Below are 24890 nucleotides of genomic sequence, written 5' to 3'. Positions count from 1 at the left end.
ATAGCATGTGAGGTGGGGAGTGGTAGATACAATGGATATTGCCTGGGAAGCACATGACCCTCTGGGATGCTGGAACAGTTCACAATCTGGTTAGTGGTTATATAAGTGCGTACATATGAAAACATTTATCAAGCTAAACATTTAAGATTTATGCACTTTATAGTGTGTACATGAACCACAATAAGTTTTTTAAAAATATAAGGAAATAAAAACTACCCTGGTCTTCCTAGCCTCCAATAAATTCTTTATGGTGGTCTCATTAAAAGTTTCCATTTAAAAGTATATGTCATTATGTCACTTCTCTGTACAATTCTTCAGGGTGTCCTGTTGCCATGATTTCTCTGTCATAGTTTTTATGACATGTCTGGTCCCTGCTCAGCTTTCAGTCTCATTTCTCTGGGTTTCAGCCAAACACTTTGCAATTTCTCACCTCCAGATCTCCAAACCATCAGTTTCTTTTGAAATCCCCATCTCACACCACCCCAAACTAAGCCTTCAAGAATCAGCTCACTCAAGGACTAATGTCTCTCTGCAGCCCTCTTTCACAGCCGCCAACTTCTTGGAGAAGAAATCGAGGAGAATTAGGTGCTCCTTCCTCTCTGCTCCCACGCCTCTGTTCCACATCTGAACTACAGCGCCTATTCCGGGGTAAGCAATGTTATGTAGGCTAATTTAGTACTGATATGTTTTTATCCCACTATACTGTGAGTTCCTTAAAGGCTCACAGGGACTATTTTTCCTTTGTATTCCTATCTTCAGTATCTGTCTCAGTGGCTGGAAGATAAGAGGTATATATTTGCTGAATGCATGAACTCAGGCTCTAAAGATTTTTTCCTACCAATCCAAGTAAATATATTAAGTTATAATTATTTTTTTATCTTATTCAACAAAGTCATTGACATCTGATCTCAGCTTCTGACCAGAATGAAGTAACGAATGTACCCATATTAGACTCATAAGCACTATCAGTCAAAAGCAAAGAAACTTGAGGTTTTGGTAAACCTTTGCTTGTTGCAGGCTTTCCTCCAATTTCTACTAGATTTTTCAAAATATCATAATAGCTCAAAGATTCCCTTAAATCTTTTTTAGACCTCTAGGATCCCAGACTTCTGGATAACTATTTATGAACTAAAGATTCATTAAAGAGAATAGAGTGATACATACCTTAGACTTTGATGTTAGTTTTCACGAAGGACATATATTGCTTCCAACTAATGCCTAGTTGGGGCATGGGCAAAGTCACAATACAAGATAAAGTTACCACCAAATAGCCATTTATTTATTCTATGTGCAGACCAACATAAGACATGGTTTCTCTTCTCAAATAGGTATAGACAACCACAAAGAGCATGTTGTTCTTTCTTACATGCAGCTTTCTCGTGCTTTCCTCTGCTGTTCCATTTCTTCATTCCCCTCTGTGTCCAAGAAACCCCTGCTGAGATCTGTACTTGCTCTTGAATACCTTCCCCAAAAGACAACTCTCAGAGCCCTAAAACAGACCAAGCCAGGCAGCAAGATCATTCGTCAGAAGTGAGTTTAGAGATGGGGATAAGAAAAAGTTTAGAAGTAGAGGGAAGAGAAGGGCTAACCTGAAGTTTATATCCTAACTTTTGTTTATATTGCACCTCTGTTTTAAAAGCCTGGACTCAAGAGTTCTTCATTTAATCAGCCCATACAGGGTAAGAAATAAATGAGAAATTATAGAAAGGACTGAATGCTGTAATTTTTTTTCAAGAACTACTACAGAACATATATTCATGGAGGACTTCATAGCTTTCCAGACTGATCTACTGACTATTAAAAGACTACTAATTAAATCTGCCTTATTCCTAATTAAAGCTTTAATTTGCCACCACTTTGGCAGGCTCAGATGTAGTATTAGGCTGGAAAACTGAGAAACAGTAGGAAGAAAAGGAAAGATTCTACAACCATAAGGAATTAGGAAACCACTGCATCAGACTACAGGTTCTACGGGGGGAAAAAAAAAAAGAACTATGTCACCATGACAACCTGGGATATTTTTATTGTGAGAGTTGGTAGGTTATACAGAAACATTTCCAGAATTCGGAGGTCGAGAGTGAAATATAAGAACGTGTGGGAGTTGAGAGACATTTTAAATTTGGATTCTTAATCTTTATTTTTCAGTTTCTCCTTGCAATCTACATGTTGCCAAATCCTGTTTTTTAAGAGCAAAAGGGCAAAAATAATTTTTATACCCCATATTTATATATAAATGTCATGTACATACATATATGATTATGTAACTTCGTTAATTGGGAGGTTTTCATTAGCAAAGGATACAAAGTTTCTTGAAGAATAAGAGAAATTTATATCAATAGTTCAAAATAGATTATTATATATTAGCATACCCATTCTCAGCTAAAAATCCTGACAGTATCGATGGAAACCATATATATTGAATCTATATTACTTTTCATTTAATTTTATAACATTTTTATCTTGTTTTTAATTTCCTCTGACAGTTTCCCAAAGGGTCTGCATAAAGTTCTTTTATAAGTGTATTATTTACTCAGTAAATCACAGTTTATTTAGTCAATTACATGTGTTCCAGTTTGTTTTGCACACAAAGTTGATGCAAAAAAAAAAAAACATTTCTGCTTTTCTGTGTCTTAGATACCTCGCAGTTATCATTTTATTTAATCCTCACAATATTTCAATAGTACTATTATCTCTATTTTTAAAGATGAAGTAAGCACAATCAAAGAGGTGATCTATTTGCCAATGTCATAGCTGAGAAGTGTCAGAGTCTGTGTTAAAACCCAGGTCTATTTGACTCTTTAGAGTCTTCCCATTTCCTGTGCTACACTGAATCTCAATGTCCTTATGATTCCTGAGGCACAGATTTTGAACTTATAAAGAAATTGTTTCAGGACATTATATAATACAATATATTTGTATTTCCCGCTGAGATATCTTATAAGTTCTTGCACTGAAGATGTTCTCTGCTTTAAACACATAGCAATGAGAGATAAATGTAACAAGAAAAATTAAGAAACAAGATAAAACAAGAAACACTATCATGCTCAAAACCAATATAAACCTCTGTGAGGCCCAGAAACACCAAAGTTGAGGACTGCAGGGCTCCCCATCCAGGAATTTTGCTCCTGCTGGCTAATAAGGACCAAAAGTTCTCCCAAGAAAGGGAAGAGATGGATTCAGGCTCACTGCCGAAACCAAGAGTTTTTTCACCCGTTGAAAAAAATGTCGTAAAGAACTATAAAAACTGCTTCCAGAACCATGGCCTAGAGAGGCAGGAGAAAAGCGACAGTTTCATGTCCAGGACTTGGATCAAGCTGTCCTTTAGCTCAGAGACTGGATTTGCAATATCTCTCAACAGCATTGGTAGATAGACCTTAGCCACCAATATAAGCTCTGGTTATAGTCTGGGAGTCCCTTGTGGGGTAATGGAAGCAACCAAGACAGAGTTAATAGAGAGAGAGAAAAGAAAAACAAATCTCCTTATCAGGATGTCTGCACATTAAAATTCCAAAACACATGAGGAAATTCGCACTCAAAAAAGCAACAAACAAAATTTAAAAATGAGAAGATAAATTCATCCCAGATGAAATGAACAGAACAATCTGAAAATAAGTTTTAAATAAGCATTTTTAGTAGTCTCTGAGAAAGTTAAAAGGTAAAAAGAACAAGGAATTATAAAAGCAAGCATATATTAAAAAAAGGTTGATGTGAAAAAGCATATGCTAGGTGTAGGAGTGAAAAACTTTCCAATAAATCAGTCACAGGGAAGTGATATCTTCAGGCGCCAGCCCCCAGGAAAGCACTGACAGCCACCAGGATGCAGATAACGAAACTGCCTGCTCAGCCCTGTTTGATCTAAGGGTTCCCCAGAAACATTTGTCTTTGTATAAGATGTTTACAGCCAGCATCTGCTTTCTGTAATCTGCTTGCTTGTTTGTTCAGAAGACCACCAGGATATGGTCTTAAGTTTTATAAGCTGTCTCCTCTGGAAGCTTGGGGCTGATATCTTCTGATCCTGCGTGGTAGAGAGTCAGTCGCCGGCTGGCTAATAAAGGTTCACAATTCATCTCAATTAGCTCCATGGGTCTTAGAATTGATCGCGCCACAACACTAGGGATCCTGGAATAAGCACTCACTAAACAAAATGCACTCCAGGCTGGTCTCGGTTGAAGAAAAAAATAGTAAATTTAAAGAACTGAAGAATTCACCCAAAGACCTTAGCATAGAGAGATTGGGTAAGGAAAAAATAAAAAAAGAAGAAGTTGAGGAGAAGGAAAAGAGGAGAAAGAAGAGGAGTAATTAAAAGTAGTCAAGAGGAAAAAGAATTAAACATCTTTAATAGTGACCTAATAGGAATTCCAGACAAAGATAAATAGAGGAGATGGTGGAAAAACAATATTCAAAGAGATCAGGAGTCAGCATTTTCTGAATTGAACAACAACAAAAAATCTTCAGAATGAAAGTGCACAGAGTGCCAAACAGAATGAACAAAAAAAATTCCATATATACAATGTAGATCTTAAAATTAACCGGAGAAAGGACACTTTAGCTACAAAGGAATGACATTCAGACCTAGAGCAGCCTTTCAATCAGCAGCAATAAAAGTTAGAACACAATGGAGTAACATCCCAAAAGTACTATGGAAAATAACTATGGACCTCAAACTACATCAAACCCCAAATTATCACTCAAGATAGAAACCAAAATAAAGATATTATCAGTGATACAAAAACTAAAAGATTTTAACACCCACAGACATTTGCTAAAAGGAAAAACAACAAAGAGCAAAGAAATTGTTATAGATATGTTGGTGAGTTTACTAAAAGACTAATTTTGAGGGAACAAAATAAAATAATATGGGCAAAAATATTTAATGAAAAATTAAAGTCTAGTAAAATTCAGGAAGTGGATAGACACAAAATTTTTAAGTTTTGTTAGAAATAGAAATAAAAATCAGTATTTGGAGCAATGGAAATTTTTACACACACCTGGTGGAAGTACAACCACTTTGGAGAGTAATTTGGCAATATGTAGTAAAGATGTAGCTGTATCACCGCAATTTTACCCTTGGGAACATATAAAGAAATATCACAAATATTATCAGAGAGATATACAACAATATTCATAGCAGATTAGGAATAATAGCAAAAAACAATAAACGATTGTGTATCAACAGAATAAAGGATTAATAAATTGTGGCTTGTGTTTGGAATACTATACAGCACTGAAAAATGAACGAAACAGAATTAGAGGTCTAAACATGGGTAAGTCTTAAAATATGACTTTGAGAATAAAAAGCAAGTTGTGCCTTATGGAAAAAAATGCACGTGTTAGATAAACTTCAGACATTAGTTATAGTGCTATTGGCCGTGAATTCAATGTTGATGAATCAATAATACATATTAAAGAAAATATCTTTAAACAAACATAAAACAAGGCTATGTATTGTTTAGGTGACTAAAGTGTTGTGACTAGAGGCTCACGGGAACCTAGCCCTGTATTCCTCTAGGAGCAATGGTTCAGGATTCACTAATTGTATTGGAAGTAGCTTTGTAGAACGTATTTATCTCAAATAAGGGGAAGATATTAATACTAAAGGAAAAGTATTTTTCAAATGCATCTGATTGCCTTATTAACATAAGGGGGGGAACCTTCCCAAGAAATTACTCCATGGTTCTCCCAAAAGCTCATAAAAGCGGCGGTCCTGCCTTCCAGTACCCTTGAACCCTTTACTCTCTCCACTTTATTCTTCCTCACTTCTGTCTCTTGGCGGGGTCTCCACTTAAACAGTGTTTTCCAAGAATTTAGAGTATCGAATCTTGTAACAAATATGACAGAGATGGATACAAGCAACACACAGGTACATTTAAAAGTGAGCTCTGCGGAAAATTAATTGCAAAAACCCGCGTACCTCAGTTCTATGGGAACCCAGAGACAGGTATGTCCCTACCTGGGCATCCACCTTCCGAATCTCCCAAGGACATTATAAAAATACGCGAAAATATTTCTTTTTTTCTTCTTAGCTCTCATACAGTAACCACACTGTATCCTGCCATAGGCCTTAAAGCTGGTCAGCAGTTTATTCCTTTGTGTCTCTTTAAGACGGAGGGCGGGTGCTTTGCCCTCTTCCGAAATGGCTGCCCATGCTTCACACGCTCTGCGCATGCTACTCGAACGCAATTCTGGGTAGAGGCAATTCAGTGACTTTCGCGGCGCAAGATGGGGACTTGGCCGCAAGCGAGGCTGAATCTCCCAGCATGCTTTGCAGCACGGCCGGGAGGCCCGAGGTGTAGTAATGGAGAGTCCCTAGAGCTTTCGGCCGCTAAATCGGTTATAAAGGTTGAGGTTAAGCCTGGGGCCTGAAACCTGGACAACCACAAGATGGAAGCGTGGCGCTGTGTGAGGAGGGGCTACGGCCGCTGTGTAGTGGGGAGAGGCCGGTCAGTAGGGCTAGGTGGCGGGATGGACGAGGGAGGCGCGGCTAGGGGCGGGGGCGGGCGGCCCGAGAGAACCGGGGCGGGGCGGGGTGGGCTGGGGGACGAAAGAGCAGGAAGAGGGGTCCGGGCGGTAGTGCGGCCGATCGAGCACCCTGAGATCCCGAGAGATAAGGAGATCGGCACGTAGCCGACCGGACGTTTGGCCGACTGGGCCCGGGGCCCGGCGTCGAGCGCATCCGCCACTGGCCAGGCTGATTCCCTCCCGTCCAGGCTTGGCCTTAGATCCCCGGCCCACTTCCCCCTTCTCCACCTCCAAGCCCGCCCGAGCCTTCGGGTCCCCCGCCTCCTTCCCAGGCTCTGCAGCACCTTCCGGGAGCTGACCGTACGCGGGAGGCCGCTTGTCGCAGTAGGTCCCGGGGCGTCCTGACCCCGAGGGAGGCGCGCGCACTGCTCACACGCCCAGGGATTTGTTGGTGTGTTAGTGTCTCTCAAACTTTAGTCACTTGTATACCAGCCTTTATTACTACCAAATTCTCGTTCACACCTGTATTGTTTACTGGATATTTTTCTTGAAATTGACTCACTTTAAAAAAGGCACTTCAGTAGGTGCTGCCTGCATTAGCTTCGCCCTAAACTGTTATCTGCGAAATCTTGGGTTTGATGTACTGATTGTTTTATTTTCCCTAATACATTTTAAAATAAACACTTAGATGTTAAATATAAAAAAGTTTGTGTACCATATGAAACCGACTGGTGTACCACACATGGGAAGCACAGCACTATATTACATAAGCTATGGGGGTCTGGTTTTAACTCCTATAGCCCTGGGACTTGATGACAGCTCAGTTCAATGTTTTCCTGAGTACCAGCTGTGTGCCAGGCATTGTGCTAGGCAATTGGGAAGAAACTGGGATTAAAAAGATTAAGAAAGTTCTGGCCTTGAAGGAGCTCATCATCTTAAGAGAAAAAAAAAAAAAAATCTGTATAAATAACTGCAAATATAGAGAAGTTTTGTAGTACAAGTATTATACTTTTATACAGCACCTCACTGGGATAGAAAATGTATGGAGCAAGTGCCCAAATTTCTATGGCTTTCGGAATTGTCACAGAGCAGGATAGTCTGCCCATGTCATGCCTTTAAAGATTTACAATTAGTCGAATTTAGAGATCCATTGGAAAATGCATAAACTACAAAAATAAATAATAAAATTTAAACATTGTTGAAAAGAACATGTAAAAGTCAAATAACAAAATACAGTATACAGTATTACCTTTGGTGATAGAAATAGTAGATATTATTGACACTATCTTGAAATGTACCTTTATTGAATTCTGGAGGAAATGATAGAAGTCCTTCTCAATCTTAACATTTTGCCAGAGTAGTATAAGAAGAAGATGGTGCTTAAGACATCTTGAGAGCAACATCTGTTCAACATAATAACACAAGTTTGAAGATATTTTGGATGATAGGTTAAATTGGTGCTGTTGGGCTTGGAGTGTTGGTGAATTCCTAGCAAGTAATCTATCCTCTTTCATTTCCCTCTAGGAGAAGCATGCTTTTTAAAAAAAAGATGGAAAAATAAATTAACCACCTGCTGATTATCAAGAGAGGTAGTTTTGAGAAGTTGTGATAGGCTTTTGTTTTCTTAGTTATACCAGTGTTTGGAAAATATAACCTTGGTATAAAAAAAAAACTGTTCAGAAATGTGTTTTTATTCCAAACCCAAGTTGGAGGAGAGATTCACTTTAATTGTAATCAGCGTACGTGTTCCATATTTGATTTGAGTATTAACTTGCTGTGGATTTTATTTGTCCAGAGTTTTATTAGATGCTAGAGAGCTATTCTGAATACCAGTTTGATGGTCAACTCATCTCTCAGTTGAACTGTGGACTTTTTGAAGTGTATGTGGTGTTTCGGGAGCCTGGTGGATTCTAAGTTAATTGTTTAGAATACCATTTATAGTTGTTCAGGGAGAATATTGAGATATGCTGCTCATAGTTAAATCATGGCTGCTTTCTCTCCGTCCTCCACAGATTTAGAAGTCAGATTTTATATATTAGACATTGTCTTCCCTCGAGGAAACATTTAGATTTCATGTGCGATAGCTGAACAAAAAGTGGTGCCTCAAGGAGTGTATTTATTTCTTTTAGATACCCCATGTTACCCCATCACCAGAAGAGTCTGGGCAGAGATTGGACTACACCGTGGGAGAATCTGCAAAGGTGTTGCTGGAACAGACATATTTCTAGTTGTATGAGGTGGCCTGGACATTATTCTCGCGCTCCTTACCCGTACTTCAGTAGTAGGCATTTTTCACTAAATTGGAGACCACCTTGTTTGTTTGAGTCTGGAACTCAGTTTCAGTACTGGAACTGGAGACCTGACAACTTGAGCCAGACATCTTTGATTCATCTCTCTAGTTACATCATGAACTCTGAGGGAGATGAGCCTTCATCAAAACGAAGAAAACACCAAGGTAAAGGTGATATTTATCTTGGTGCAGAGGTAGACATAAGCCATAGACTAATTGAAACTTTCATATTTAATCCTCAAGAAAACCTCCTGCAGGTTTTAGAGGCATTCGATGTTTGTTTTCAGCCAGTAGTTAGTTTTCTGTTAGGAAAAGGAAATTATTTTTTTTTTAATAAGTTTGTATTTTTATCTTTAATTGCGTATATCTGGCAGTAAAAATAGAAGTGACTCTGCATGTAGAATAAGGTAGAAAAGAATGGAGGACTAGATTAAAACATTAAGTTTAAGAGTAATTTTCAAATCCACTATTTTTGAAACAAAGGTCCTTAGACACCTTAGAAATTGGTGGATATATTACTGGGAGTCCACAGAGCTATTTAAAAAATTGAATTTTGTGTTTTCATTTTTAATGTTAACTTTTTTAATGCTAACTTTTAAAAATAAGACAAAGGATTTTAAAATAAAAACAATCATAAATGAAATATATTTTACAGAATAAGATTTTAGCTTATTAAATCTGTATTTCTCATACAGGGATCTAGAGATATAATCTTGAGAGTGTGGGAAGTTTTAATTTTTTAAAAAGGGTGCTACATCTTATTCAACTTTGAGAAACAGTTTTTTCTAAATACGCTGATTATTTCTATTTTTCTCATATTTAAACAGTTCACTAGGTTTCCTCTGTGCTGCCAGTCCTAGCCCCTTCCCACTGTACATGAATTGTCTACGTAGAATTTGGAATTGTCTTTCTTACTGAGCTATGGTTTTCAGTGAAGATAATTCCTCTGAAGATATTAGAAATTGTGTGGGTGCTATAGTGTAGAGAGCAGACATAAGTTTGTCAAGAGAAAATATTCACAGTGAGTCTCACTTGGACGTTAGAGCTAGAATATTCGCTACTGCTCTTTTAAGTAGGAATTCCAAGCACTGAAAAGTGAAAAATCTCTTTGGTACTTGAGCACAGCTTGTGTTTATAAACAAATATTGTTTGAATGAATGAAAGTTGTATTTAGAGGCATTAAAATTAGGCTCCTAAGAAGAATCCGTAATCTAAATCTAGGGCTATATGATGACATGAGTGCTTTTCATTCACATACTCATTGTTCATCAGGTCAGCACACTTGTTTAGCCTTTTGTAGATCTGGTAGTTCTCAGGTGGAGCTGTGACATAGTGACATAAGCATGGGCTTAGGAACCTCTCCTTCTTCCTATTCTGCTCCACTAATTTTGTGAACTTGGACAGGTTACTGAACCTCTCTGCTCCTTGGTATCCTAGTGTGAAACAGTGTCTACTTTGAAAGCTTGTCAAAGATGAAATGAGATTCAAAGTGCCCAGCACACTGTTGGCTTCATAGTGGGTACTCAGAAAATCGTGGTGGTGTTGTTTTCCCTTTAATGGATGGGGAATTACATTTACACACTGATAATCTTGGATTGCAACCTGACTCTATGTGTCCATTCTTCCTAGGTATTGTGAATAAGGAAAATGCTCTTCGTTAAGCCATATCTGTGACTTCTGATATTTCACTAATACTTTTCAATCAAGAGAACAGCATTGCTAACTTGCCTATCACTTTAAAGTGGTAGTTGAAGGATTTATGTGACACAGTTATGACTTTTTAATTAGGCACCCTAAAAACCTGATCAGGCCTATTGCTTACTTTCTTTGATTCATCTGTCTTCTCTGCTGTGATCACCTTGTTCCTCCTGACATGGAAGGTATATAAGCTTTTGTAGTGTGAATTTATGTTGTGAAGTATATGAAGGCCAAAAACTGTTTACTCCATCAATAGTTTTCAAATTGTCTTCCATGGACCTCTAGCATTCAGACACATTTCTTTATGTTTCTTCAAAGCAAATGTGGTCGAGATAAATGTGTTTACCCCATCATTTGAGCGCCAGTCCCAGCATACCAGGATTTGATGTTCATGACCTGAAAAGTAATGCTGAAGGTTGAACAAGCTCTAGAAGTTTAAAATCCACTGTATTAATTAGATAATCTGATGGTCTCTGTCATTTAGAAAATGAATTGCCAAACAAATTGGCTTACAAACGCTTAATTGCCAGGACTATAAAAATCTCAATGCATTTGTATGCCTTTACATACACATATTTTATGAGAAAATGTGAATGGGTTTTCTCCACTTTCACCTTTCATATTTGAATGTGGTGGCGATATCAGGGTAATGCTGTAACTTTATAGTGATAGCTTACATCTTGTTTGCATGACTTTCCATCTTGTATGCATATGAAGACTTTATGATTTGTGGCTGAAAACATCATAGGCACTCCCCAATTTATGAATGAATTGTGTTCTAGATTATCAGTTCTTGAGAATCAGTTGTTGATCATTAGTTCTGTTTTCCCCATAGAAATTCTGTTATAAAACTCAGAGTAGCTCTGCAGAGCTAGTACAATTAGCCTTAGTTCTGGGCCTTCGGGGTTAGGATTCTCCATATTCAGTGAAGGAAAGGAAGGGGATAATTTCCTTCCCTTTCTTGGGCATAGGACAAGCTCTAAGCTAAATGCTGTAATAGTTGAAGGCTTTTGTTTGGCTCACTTTTCTCTCCTTACACCTTTGTTTTTTCTTTACCCTTCTCAGGCTCTGAGTACCTTTCTGGTATCATAAGTCTCCAACTCCCTTGTTCCATTCAGACCTCACTGTTCATAAAACTTAATCTCCTCATCTGTCCTTTGATCAAAATTTCTGTTCCCTCAATGCAGCATATATCACCATTTAGATTTTGAGGGAAGCAATCTGATTAAACTCATTGAGTATAGAGTATTTTTAAATCTTATTTCATTGGCATTTTTATAGAGTGTATTGGTATTCTAATTATAAATTTATCATCATTGTATAGGATATGGGAGAATCTTCCACAGTCCTACTCCTCAGAGATAACTACTCTTAAAAATACTGGTGTATTTTGTTTTAGTCTTATTTTCTCTTGTGTATAGAATGTTTTTCCTCAATTTATTTTTTAGTTGGTGGAATTTTAGGCATTGTAGTCCAGTGAAGTGAAAGCCTTCATGCAGGGAAAGGGCTGAGATTTTTGTTTTTTTCTTCATATAATCTAATTATGCTTAGGAGTCCATCTTCAAGTCTATTTTTCCAAGTTCTTCTCATTTCTTATTTTCTCTTCTGTTTGAACTCATGGATTCCATAAAAGTTCCACATTATTCTCTATGACTTCCATGGCAGTATGAGTATGCTCTTTAATGGTCAAGTGACAGAGGCAATATCAGTGGTGAAATAGACATGTATGTGTCTGTGTGTGTGTATATATACACACATACAGTGATCATTTCTAAGTTGAGGACTGCCTATAATTGCAAAATATCACGCTTTCCAATTATCTTTTCTTCACTTTTTCAGGGTACATGATGTCTTTGCAGATCATAAACCATCACACATTCCTGGTTGTTACGTGCTATGTCAACCAGCCACTACTATTTACCAGTATTCTGTAACCATGTTCCATTTAACTTTTGCTTTGATGTGCGTTAAAAAGATTTCTTTTGTTCATTTTGTTTGCATTTTCCACTTTAGTGTTCTAGACACGAAATACTGTTCCATGCATTGCCGTTACACACCCTTCATTCATGTCTAAAGCAAAATTCTCAAGATGAGTTGTTTCTGAAACTTGTTTATCACTTGACCTTATCTTACTAATAAGGGATAAAAATATGTGAAATTATCTTATTGAAAAGCCAATTGTGATATACAAACATATTATGGTTATAAAGTTGCTAAGCATTTCTGTATGGCAGAGCCACTTCTTAACCATAAACAAGTGAGAAACCATGACCCCTGTATAGTCTTTATTTTATTAACACTCATTCTCAGACTCCAGAATGACTTGCTAGGTCCCTTTAAGTCTGTTGTATACTTCTTGGTCGGTCAATATATCATTTTACTGCCTTTTAATCAATTTGATGACAACTACTTGTTATTCAATGCTGCATATCCATTTCCCAGGGAAAAAGATTTTGTTCATTGCCCATGGGAATTTTTAAAAGGCAAGAAAATACTTATGTACAGGAAAATATATGGTCTGTTTTTTATTAATTCTTTGTATTTTATCCAATATGTTTTAACAGGCACAATAAAAAGGCATTGGGAATATCTGTGTAACCATAATAAAGAAAAAACGAAGATCCTAGGAGACAAAAATATTGACTCCAAATGTGAAGACAGTGAGAACAAGTTTGACTTTTCAGTGATGTCCTATAATATACTTTCACAAAATTTATTGGAAGATAATTCACACCTCTATAGACACTGCCGGCGGCCAGTATTACACTGGAGTTTTAGGTTTCCTAATATTCTGAAAGAAATTAAACACTTTGATGCAGATGTAAGTGCAAAATATCATCAAAATTCTTCATACAAGAGAAAGTTGTATTCGTTTGTGAACTAAATGGTTCACAGTTTTAGATAGTAAGAGAATTTCTTCTGATAAAGGGCCAGGGTTTGAGGGATGATCAGATTTGGAAACATTAATTTGATAGATCTGTAAGTTACAAGAAAAAAGGATTTATATTTCACTTCAATTTTCATCAGGCTTTTAGAATTTTAGAAGCCTGTTTTTAAAGATAGAAACACTATAAGATTCATATTTGTATCTCTTTGTTTTAATTCATGCCATATTTTTCTTCCAAGGTACTTTGTTTGCAAGAAGTTCAAGAAGATCATTATGGAACAGAGATCAGGCCAAGTTTGGAATCACTGGGTACAAAATAACTTTTATTTTAGCCAATTTACTTTAGAAGATTGGTGTGCTGTTAAAGCATAACTTACTAACAAATATGTGTGGTGTATTTGAGCCAAAAATCTTAATTTTGAAAAACTTAATGTTGATTTTAAAAGGTCAAGAAAAGATTGAGGTATTTCAAGTAGGAACTTTTGTGTGGATATATAATTTTAATTCAAAGGGAAAGGTGTTTAAGAATCTCTTAATAGCTTCCTTTCCAGGAGTTGGCTCTGCCCACCAGTAGACCCTTAAAATTCTGGGCTCCATGAGATCGGGGACAATTCTGTCTAGGTCATTGTAGCACAAGTGCCTACCAGTGTTAATGGATAGAAGCTAAAAACCTCTTTGAATGAAAGAACACTTCTAGAAACAGATTATCTGTTTGTGAGATGCTACCCACTTTGCATTCATTCATTCAGCAAATATTTTTTGAGTGCCTACCATACACCATGCAATGTCCTAGGCAGTGGAGATTCAGCGATGAGCAAAACAGATAAAAAGTCTCTGCCTTGTGGAGCATACATTCTAGTGAAGAAGACTGACCATAAGCCAAATAAATAAGTAAATGGTTCATTCAGTAATGTTAGTTTTCTAGAGAAAAGCAGGAAAATGGAATGGGTCAGTTTTCAGTTTTATACAAAATGATCAGAGAGGGTGAGATTTGAACAAAGACTTGAAGGAGGCGAATGAACAAGCCGTGCCTATAGCATTCCAGACTGGAAATAGCAAGGGAAAGGCCCTGGGATTGGAGTTGCTTAAGGCAGGTGAGGAGGCCCCTGTGTGTGGAGTGGAGCAAGAAGGGCGGTGGGGGATGAGTTGGAGGCAAAAAGGTCAGAGATAGGTGGCGGTTGGATTATTATAAGGCCTTATTGTCTTTGTCGTGACTGACTGACTAGGATAGAAATGAGAGCATGATAATGCACATTAACATGTTTAAGACAAGTCTGCCAGTAAAGAGAACCAGTAAACTCTATTAGTCCTAAACTTTTTTTGATTCCAACACTTATTAATATCCTGAATTACTAATGTTTTACAGAATACACTTTGGTAAACATTTTTAAAGTACTAGGAGAGCTATGTTTTGGTGTGTGTGTGTGTGTGTGTGTATGTGTGTGCATAAAACAGTCCCTTGTTTTAAATTTCTTTCTTTTTTATAGGTTATCACTGTGAATACAAGATTCGGACAGGAAGGAAACCTGATGGCTGTGCCATTTGCTTCAAACATTCCAAATTTTCACTCTTATCAGTGAATCCAGTGGAATTCTACCGCCCTGATGTTCCTCTGTTAGACAGAGACAATGTTGGATTAGTGTTACTCTTGCAGCCCAAAATTGCAAGTGGTGCCTCTCCTGCAATCTGTATAGCTAACACACATCTGTTGTATAATCCAAGGCGAGGTGATATTAAGCTGACCCAATTGGCAATGCTTCTAGCAGAGATTTCCAGTGTTGCTCATCAGAAAGATGGCAGCTTCTGCCCTATTGTTATGTGTGGTGACTTTAATTCTGTTCCTGGTTCTCCGCTCTATAGTTTCATAAAGGAAGGAAAATTGAATTATGAAGGACTGGCCATAGGAAAGGTAAGTGCTCACTTCATCACTGTTAGGAGGCAGACTAGTCCTCTGTTCACTGTAACGTGAAGATAGTTGTCACAGGGCTCTTTGAAAACCTCAATGGTCCAGTACGCTCACTTCACCAAACTGTGATGATTTCCCGCAACTACCAATAAGTAATTATATTCACTTGGTTAAATTTCATCTTTTCCATCTATTTGTGGCAACATTCTGCTTGGAGGAATTGGCAGGCAGCAAAAAACCCAAAAAGGGGGGAGAAGAAAAAAAAGAAAAACGTTGACAGACATGAATACTTCATAAATAAGGAACTATTCACAAGGTGGCAGAACAGAATTTTGTATGCTGGCCACAGGGCAATACAATTGGCAAAACAGTAATTTCATTTTTCTTTATTATGTAATTTTCCTTTACATAATGATAAATATTTTAATTCCTTAGCTGACTATAATTTATCCCGTGTTTTTATTTGTGCTCTCTTCTGTTTACTTTAGATCATCTAAGCATATTTAACCAAAATGAGTTTTTCAGCACTGAGTTTTGAGTGATAGTTTAAAATTTCATAAGAGTTCATCTTAGTATTTTCTATAATTGGAACTATATTGCAGGTTGCAAAAAAGGAGGGAAGCCTTAGTTCAAAGCTCTAGATCATTGAGATGTCCAAATTAGATGAAAACAAGTACAGGAAAAGATTGCCATCTTCATGTAAAAAGTGCTTTCGGGACTGTATTGGAACAAGATTTCATAAACAATCACTTAATATAATAAATAAAGGATAATATCTACCATTCTTAGATTCCCTTTTAGTTAAGACATAAACTTTTCAATATATAAACTATTTTAAATCTATTCACTTAAGATACCTGTTGAAATTTTGTTTAGGTATCTGGCCAGGAACAGTCTTCACGGGGACAAAGAATTTTATCTATTCCAATTTGGCCCCCAAACCTAGGTATCTCACAGAACTGTGTGTATGAGGTACAGCAGGTACCAAAAGTAGAAAAGACAGGTAAGTGTTCGCAGTACATTTTGGCAGTCTTCTTGATAAATTTCCCTCTGGAGACATAAAACTAAATTTTTAAAGGAATAACATCTCAGGAATGAATATTCATATGTAAAAACAGTTGCTTGCTCATTCCTTTTTTTAAAGAGCTCTAAATTTACCTTTTATAAGTTGAACTTCCAAAATTATCTTTGCATGAATTACTTGCATGTTACTTTGGAAATGTTTGCATTTTACGTTTGCTAGTTCTGGAGCTCATCGAAATAGATTCTAGATGGAACATTTAACTAGGTATCTATCTGAACTAGATATGTCTTAAATACTTTTCCTAGAGTAAGAGGACCGTGCTAAGGCAAACTGGAACAAAACAGTATAGTGATAATACTAAAATGTTTCTCTTTGTTCTTACAGACAGTGATCTGACACAAACACAGCTGGACAAGACAGAGGTCCTAGAGACAGCTGAAAAGTGAGTTCTGGAAAGCAGCAGTAAACTTTTGTTGACTTTTGTTGATCATTTCTCAAAAATCACTTGGATAAAAAATGAAGATGATATTCTGTGCTGCTGAAGAATGCTGGCTCTTAAGTCAAATAGACATCAGTTCCAATCTGACTTTGCTGCTTTTTAGTTTTGTGACTTTGAGCAAGAAACGTAACATCCCTGAGGTTCAGTTTCCTTACCTCTAATTTAAGTTGTTGTGAGAATTAAATGAGACAAAGCATGTAAAGTTTGATATTTGACATATAGTGTGTACTTAAGCAGTGTTATTTAAAGAAAACAGCTTGTCCATGAGCCTGGACCAGCTAGTTAGTACTCTTTGAAATTTATTGCCATTACATATTTAAACAAAAGTCAAGATCACAGAAAAATGTTTTTCAGATTTCAAGAGGATCCTTTGACTTCTTGGATCTCAAAACAATCTATAAGAGAATTAATCTAAAAGAGAATATGTCAGTAGAAAAGATAATTATTTACATTTATCTCTTAAACCACAAGAAAAGGTCATCAGAGGTAGAGGGATGAAGATCCCTGGATTCCTTATTATTAGAGAAGCACAAATGTTTGAGGCTGTGGTTGAAAACAGATGTATGTTAATACAATAGATTGGAGACTTAAATCTTGTCTCTTTGAGAGATTCTTTAAATGTCTTAATTGTTTTATATTGTGGCTCTTTTACAGTTTCGATTTTAAAACATTTAAATTTAGGGACCAAATTAGAATCATCTCTCACTTATATTATCTGCTTTCTTTTCAGTCTTACTTTATTTTCTATACTTTGTTATGAGAAATTATTCTTTCGTATATAAGAATCTAGTAAAATTTTTTGAATTTTTATAAGTATTTAAAAATTTGATTAAACCTTTCAAATAGTTAAAACTTCCCTGAGTAAGATTAATAAAAAAGCTAATCTTACTAACAAACTTAGTTTTGAGTAATTCTAAGATTATAACAAAACGGAGTATAAGACAAGATACTTTAAGTATCTATATGTAAATACAGTATGCTTATATGCAGTTTAAATCTATAAACTGAAAAGTTAGTAGTAAGATAATAGTTTGCAAGAAGCCTATTTTACATTTAATAATATCGTAAATATAAGTCCTTAGAAATAAAAAGTTGCTAAAACTTGGAAGTAAAGACATTTTGAAGCAGTTACCTTTGTTCATTGACATAGGAGCTCTTTAAAACCAGGGCAACATCTGTGGATCCTCAGCTAACATAGTGCCTGGAACTTAGTAGGTGTTTGGTAAATGTTGAATGAGTCAAAAAAAATTTTTTTTAATTTTGTTATCTTTCATGACATAAAAGATCCTTAAAATTGATGAAATGTTAGTAGGAAATGATTTTTAAACCCTTTACCTGTAACATCACATGTATTTGTGGTAGGGGGTAAATGTAAACCATTATAGAAGCTATTTTAAGATGCAGTACAAAATTATCTCATATATCATAGCAAGAATAATCATAGAAAAATTTGGCCCCTCTGACATCAAAAGTCTGGTGGATTCTAAATAGGATTCCTAAGGGCCACTTTTTCTTTCTTGAAAACAACAAAAACTATACAGGCATACCTAACAAATGTTGCAGGTTTTGTTCCAGATCACTGCAATAAAGAGAATACTGCAGTAAAGTGAGTAATGAATATTTTGGTTTCCCAAAATATAAAGTTGTGTTTATACTATACTGTAGTCTCTGAAATGTGCAATAGTATTACGTCTTAAAAAAAAAAAAGTACATACCTTACTCAAAAAATACTTTATTGCTAAAAAATGCTAATCATTTTCTGAGCCTTCACGAGTCCTAATCTTTTTTCTGGTGGAAAGTGTTGCCTCCTTGTTGATGGCTGCTGACTGATCAGGGTGGTGGTTGTTGAAGGTTGAAGTGTCTGTGGCAATTTCTTAAAATAAGACAACAGTGAAGTTTTCTGCATCAACGGACTCTTTTCATGAACAGTTTCTCTGCAGCATGCAATGCTGTTTGATAGCATTTTATCCACATTAGAACTTCTTTCAAAATTAGAATCAGCCCTCTCAAACCCTGCTGTTGCTTTATCAGCTAAGATGATGTAATATTTTAAGCCCTTTTCTGTCATTCAACAGTCTTTGTAGCATCTTCACCAGGAGTAGATTCCATCTCAAGAAACAACTTTCTTGTCACTTTGGCTCATATCAACTCTTATTAAAAAAAAAAACACAAGAAGAAGAAAGAAACCACTTTCTTTGCTTATCCATAAGAAGCAACTCCCCATCCATTCAAGTTTTATCCTGAGATGGCAGCAATTCAGTCACATCATCAGGCTCTACTTCTAATTCTAGTTCTCTTGCTATTTCCACCAGTTAAATCCTGCAGTTACATCCTCTCTGAAGTCTTGAACCACTGAAAGTCATCCATGAGGGCTAGAGTCAGCTTTTTCCAAACTCCTGTTAATGTTAATTTTTGATCTCTTTCCATGAATCACAGATATTCTCAATGACATCTAGAATGGCGAATCCTTTCAGAAGGTTTTGAATTTACTTTCAACAGATTGATTAGAGGAGTCACTGCCTGTAGCTGCCATAGCCTTAGGAATTGTATTCTTAAATGATAAGACTTGAAAATTGGAGTTGCTCTTTGATTCATGGGCTGAAAAATGGATGCTGTTAGCAGGCACGAAAACATGAATCATTGTATATCTCCATCAAAGCTCTTGCGTGATCAGATACATTGTCAATAGCAGTAATATTTCTAAAGGAATCTTCTGAGCATTAAGTCACAACAGTGGGCGTAAAATATTTTATAAACAATGTAAACAGATGTGCTGTCATCCAGGCTTTGTTGTTCCATTTATAGAGCATAGGCACAGTAGATTTAGCATAATTCTTAAGGGCCATAGAATTTTTAGAATGCTAAATGAGCACTGGCTTCAACTTAAAGTCACCAGCTGCATTAACGTCTTAACAAGAGAGTCAACCTGTCCTTTGAAGCCAGGCATCGACTTCTTTTCTCTAGTTCTGAAAGTCCTAGGTGGCATCTTTTTCTAATAGAAGGCTGTTGTGTTTACAGTGCAAATCTGTTGTTTAGTGTAGCCACCTTTATTTCCTTAGCTAGATTATCCTGGATAACTTGCTGCAGCTTCTACATCAGCACTGTCGTTGCTTCACCTTGCATTTTTATGTTGTAGAAATGGCTTTTTTCCTTGAACCTCATGAACCAACTTCTGCCAGTTTCAAACGTTTCTTCTGCAGCTTCCTCACTCCTCTCAGCCTTGATAGGCTTTGGCTGAAGGGAATGTTGTAGCCAGTTTGATCTTCTAATCTAGACCACTAAAACTCTCCATATCAGCAGCAAGGCTGTTTAGCTTTCTTATTCCTGTGTTCACTGGAGGAGCACTTTTAATTTCCTTCAAGAATTTCTCCTTTGCAGTCACAACTTGGCTAATTGGCCCCAGAGGCCTAGCTTTCAGCCTGTCTCAGCTTTCGACATGCCTTCCTCATTAATCATTTCTAGCTTTTGATTTAAAGTGAGAGACGTGCGATTCTTTCTTTCATTTGAATTACCCATTTTGGGGTAATTAATTGTCCTAATTTCAATGTTGTTGTGTCTCAGAATAGGGAGGTCCGAGGAGAGGGAGACGGAATGGACGGGTGGTGGAGCAGTCAGAACACACACATTTATTAAGCTGGCCATCTCACGGGCACGGTTCACGGCACCCCAAAACCATTGCAATAGTAACATCACAGACCGCGGACCACAGATCACCCTAACAGATATACTAATGAAAACATTTGAAATATTGTGAGAATTACCAAAATGTGACAAGAGATACGAAGTGAGCAAATGCTGTTGGAAAAATGGCGCTGATGGATTTGCTCAATGCAGGGATGTTACAAACCTTCAATGAGTAAAAATCACATTTGCAAAGCACAATAAAACTGCACTAAAACAAGGTATGCTTGTAAATTTAGAATACTTTTATTAGTAAATGGAGGCTATCAAATGTGTTATAATTAATAAAAAATCCTAGTATGTTAATTATTGAGCTTTCCCCCTCCCCCCCATGTTTCACAGCCTTGTTAATGGGTTAAGGATATCACTGCATGAATAAATGAATGCCAGATTGTTGTATTGTCTATTTAAATAATGCTTGTCCTCCTAATGTCTGGCTTTGTCTGGAAATTAAATGAAAAAGTACTTTAATAGCAGGGATTATAAATCATGAAAAACTTGGATGCCAAGTACTTTTTCTTTTCAATTTAGGTTATCTTCAAATTTACAGCACCATTTCAGCTTGTCGTCTGTTTATTCACATTATTTTCCTGACACTGGAATTCCAGAAGTGACCACCTGTCATTCCCGAAGTGCCATAACCGTGGATTATATTTTCTATTCTGCTGAAAAGGAAGATGTTGCTGAGCAGCCAGGTAAAGAATGCATGTAATCTTAAGTTCTACTTGAGAACAATAACAAAACCTCAAGGCTGAAGTTGAGAAAGTTGGCTCAGCATCTAGGTGAAGTTCTAGATTCTAGTTAAAAATATTTTTGGATTGGTAATATATTTGACAGATCGGTAATGTATTTGAATAAATCAGTTAATCACCTGTAAAAGATGCAGGCAGTAAAACACCTTAAAGCCAATTATTACCTAAGAATTATATATCCTCAGCTATACCCTCCAATTCCAGTCACCTTCTGAGTTCTGGGTCTTTCATGTTGCCCTCTTTGGTTTTTGCTTGCCATAAATTTACTATTTTCTTGTGACAGCAACATGATAATAGTTTGTACTTAAATTTTACTAAGGCATGCTGCCTTCATTGTAGCACCTTGCTTATACTGCCGACAATAGACAGTTTCGTCATGTTGACTCTGGAATATTGGATTTTTCTAGAAAGAGAAGTCTGTAATATGACTGAGCTTTCAAAAAGCAAAGGCAATAAAACACTCCCTCGAATGATTCAATGAAAGTAAGGCTTGTAATATTAACCAAAGGGTTTAATGTGGAAAAGAAAATGAGGTTTCATATATCTGAAAGGCAAAACTTTGGAAGTCCCAAATGTGGACAGCTGTTTTGTTTTTTTCATTTTCTCTTCCTTTTTGGGGGGGGCGGGGGAGCTACTTTTTTTTCTCCTTTTGTTTGTTCTTTCCTTTCTGCTGAGGGATAATCTTAATAGTAATACTCAGGAAATGGCTTACTCCTCCCCACTGGATGGATGGACTCTACAAAATATGCTACTTTGAATTTGTAGTTAAGATTCTGGTAGCTGTTGTGCCGTAAATATTCACTAGGTGGCGGAAGTGTGTCATGGACCCGCATCTCTAATTTTAACATTAAGAGTATAGTATGTCTTTTGCTCTACTTTTGTGGTACTAACTCTGGGACCAAATTATGCTAGTTTATGCTTCAGTCACCTTATAAACTTCCTTCTTAGCTATGGCTGGGTCTCTTTGGTATTATACAACTGTCAAATGGTTAATGGATGAATTTCTTACATAGTTGTCAATCTCAAATTACTCTAAACATTCTTAGGTATAACATTGATGTTTTCTTCTAAAGATTATTTGCAGAACTTGAACTAGAAAAAATATCTGCAATAGAAAAACACAAGGATCTGAAACTGCTGTGTAGTTGAGAATTATAATTAGCTTTTACTCAGTAAAAATTTAATCATATTCCAAAACCTTTCATATTAGACTTCCAGAGGGTTCTCAAGTTCTATATCATTGTTTAGAGAAAAAAAGACTTATATGATTAATTTACAAAAACCTGTTGATACAGTTTCACTGAATGGGTATGTGTTTCTTTAACGCAGGAGCTGAAGTTGCTTTGGTTGGTGGCTTGAAACTTCTAGGTAGACTGTCACTTCTTACAGAACAAGATTTATGGACTGTCAATGGACTTCCAAATGAAAACAACTCTTCAGATCACCTGCCTTTATTGGCTAAGTTCAGACTTGAGCTCTGACTCTTCTTTGATTACGTACGTACTTTTCTTTCCAATTTATATTCTTTTTCAAAGAATGTAAAGTTGTTCTTAAGAGTTTGCATGTTGTTTATTTTTGCGCTGTAGTGTTTCTGAAGAGGTTATGTTAATCGGAAGCAGCAAGTTTACAACAATTTTCTTTTTTATTAATGAAAGAATATTTTCCTGACAAGTGAGATCTAAATGCTGTTTATTGTAAAAGATTTGTATATATTTTTTATTCTAAATCCCAGTAAAATTGACAGTGATTTTTAAATATATTGCATCTTCTTTAGTCCTCTTAGTAAAGAATTTCATGTTTTTGGCAAGTTTTACAGTGGATCTAAAATATCTGAGTTCTTGCCAACCACAACTCATTTCTCTTCCCGAAAGCCGTGAGAACCATATTTTTGTTGAGACCTAATTAGTTCATCTCAGAATTCATTGGGTCATTCACAAGTGTCCAGCCAACCATTTTAGTTTGTTTCTGAGGGGGCTCGATAATGCTTATTAAAATCGTACAAATTGCTTAATCCATCTTATTACTATCCCAAGCTATGTAATATACCTGCATTTTGTTGGGGAATTATAGGTCATCACAATAAATACTTTACGCAAGTGCACTCTTTCCATCCTGGACAGACACCCCATTACAGAATGCTTAAGAGAGAGGAGCTTGGGGTTATGCCTTTAAGAGATTTTATTTTAGTGAACCAACTCTGTAGAAATTTATTAGGAAACTTGTCTTTAGAACAAAGTGGCAGCTATATTTCTGTTTTGTCTCAGAAATTTGAGAAAGCCAGCAAAACTCTAGTGGGGAGATACCAACTTGGAGACCTAATACTCTTTAGTAGTAATTTTAACTGTTTTTAGTGGTTCTGTTTCTAAAATGTTTTTTCTTTTATCATGATGCAGCGGGATGAGATGATGCTGATATTTTTTTATAAAGTGGTTAAGAGCAGGTCTAATAATTCTGCAGTTGGCTCTATATGAGTGTTCGAATCAAAAACTTTAAAACACGAAGGGAAAATTTCCTCCTTGTTAGGCATGGGAATCAAAGAATTATGTGATTTTTTTACTAAGTAATTTTATATTGTATTAGACTGAATTATAAAAGTTTTTATAAATAAGCATTTTCTTAATGCTTCATCTTAAAGTAGAAAGCAGTAGTTACTTTATAGTCTTGGACTTTAAAAGGTTTTGTACTAAAATGTTTACTATCATTATTTAAAAAAAGAAAAAGAAAAACACAGATGACTGTGCCAAAAAGGCATGTGGGGTTAAAAGGATTTGTCTAGTAAAAATTGTAAACTTTTAAATGTTTAATTTCTCACTTTTTTGAGGTTTTTACTTACAGTATTAACTATAGTCCTTGGATTTTCTATTTTCTAGTCACAATTTTCAGAATATTATGATACATTCAAATTAGCAGATATGGTCATCAAATAATAACAGATAGTATAATTATCCCCTTTTAGTACTGGGGAAAGAAAACTGAAAATTCATCAATTACTCTTTTGTGTTATATGAATTTATTAACAAATAACTTTATATAAAGGTCATTATTTGACAAACTCACATCCCTGAAAAACTGAAAATTTAGTTTTTTATATCCTGATTAATATATTGTGATTTTAGGCCCTTTTCATGTGCTTCACTTTGATAAAGTTAATCCATAAAACTGCTTTCTACTTTAGCTTGTAGAATGAAGTAGTATTTTATGGACTAGAGGCCAAAGGGTCAATGTAACTTTGTCATAGGTTTTTAAAGCTCCACTAAAATTAATTATCTACTTGTCTACCTTTTTTGGTCAGAAGAGTTGGTAACTCTGTTGGGGCCTTGTGTTTACCTGCCAAAAAGCAATTAAATCTAGCTAATCGCTGAAACCAAGTCTACAACCTCAAGTGCTACACTACCCATATTTTAAATGGAAAGGGATATTGTGGAGTAATGAAATTTTGGGTTGACTATACCTTTTGATATCAAGATAATATGCATGTTTGAAAGCTTATCTTTTTTTTTTTAATTTAGCAACTGTCAGCTTTTAACCCTTTGCTTTCCTAAAAAATGAACTTAGAATCTAGAGAGTTCAAGGGATTGGGGAAACAGATGTCATCATTTGCACTTTGTACCTGTAAATTACCTAATAAATTCTTATACTAGTATACCTGTGACTGAAGGTTTTGTGGTAGGCATACTAAGCTGTGTAAGCTTGC

At 36.2% G+C, this 24890-nt stretch overlaps 1 protein-coding gene and 1 long non-coding RNA gene across 6 annotated transcripts; one reads left to right on the top strand and one right to left on the bottom strand.

Annotated features, from left to right (window-relative positions):
- Positions 1 to 1257: 1257 nt before the first annotated feature.
- LOC111742637 lies at positions 1258 to 6144 on the bottom strand. The gene is made up of 3 exons (XR_002781404.1): positions 5912 to 6144; positions 4989 to 5066; positions 1258 to 1489 (listed from the first exon to the last, which is right to left on the bottom strand). It is a non-coding gene; the product is annotated as an uncharacterized LOC111742637 (long non-coding RNA).
- Positions 6145 to 6190: 46 nt separating this feature from the next.
- ANGEL2 (angel homolog 2) lies at positions 6191 to 24839 on the top strand. Of its 5 annotated transcripts, none has more exons than XM_011364515.2 (9): positions 6191 to 6440; positions 8589 to 8914; positions 13012 to 13268; positions 13574 to 13643; positions 14822 to 15243; positions 16117 to 16243; positions 16649 to 16706; positions 20976 to 21139; positions 22526 to 24839. In XM_011364515.2, the coding sequence occupies exons 1-9, from the start codon at positions 6382 to 6384 to the stop codon at positions 22675 to 22677; spliced, it is 1635 nt and encodes a 544-aa protein (XP_011362817.1). In that variant the 5' UTR covers positions 6191 to 6381; the 3' UTR covers positions 22678 to 24839. The 5 variants fall into 5 exon arrangements, with proteins under 5 accessions (XP_011362817.1, XP_011362821.1, XP_011362820.1 ...); XM_011364518.2 differs by lacking the exon at positions 6191 to 6440 and adding an exon at positions 6547 to 6843; XM_011364516.2 differs by lacking the exon at positions 6191 to 6440 and adding an exon at positions 6547 to 6910.
- The last annotated feature ends 51 nt before the right edge of the window (positions 24840 to 24890 follow it).

This window comes from Pteropus vampyrus, unplaced genomic scaffold, assembly GCF_000151845.1.
Source record: "Pteropus vampyrus isolate Shadow unplaced genomic scaffold, Pvam_2.0 Scaffold98, whole genome shotgun sequence".
NCBI classification, from domain to species: domain Eukaryota; kingdom Metazoa; phylum Chordata; class Mammalia; order Chiroptera; family Pteropodidae; genus Pteropus; species Pteropus vampyrus.
Note: the sequence above shows the minus strand (reverse complement) of the source record. Positions and strands in the feature narration are given on the sequence as shown.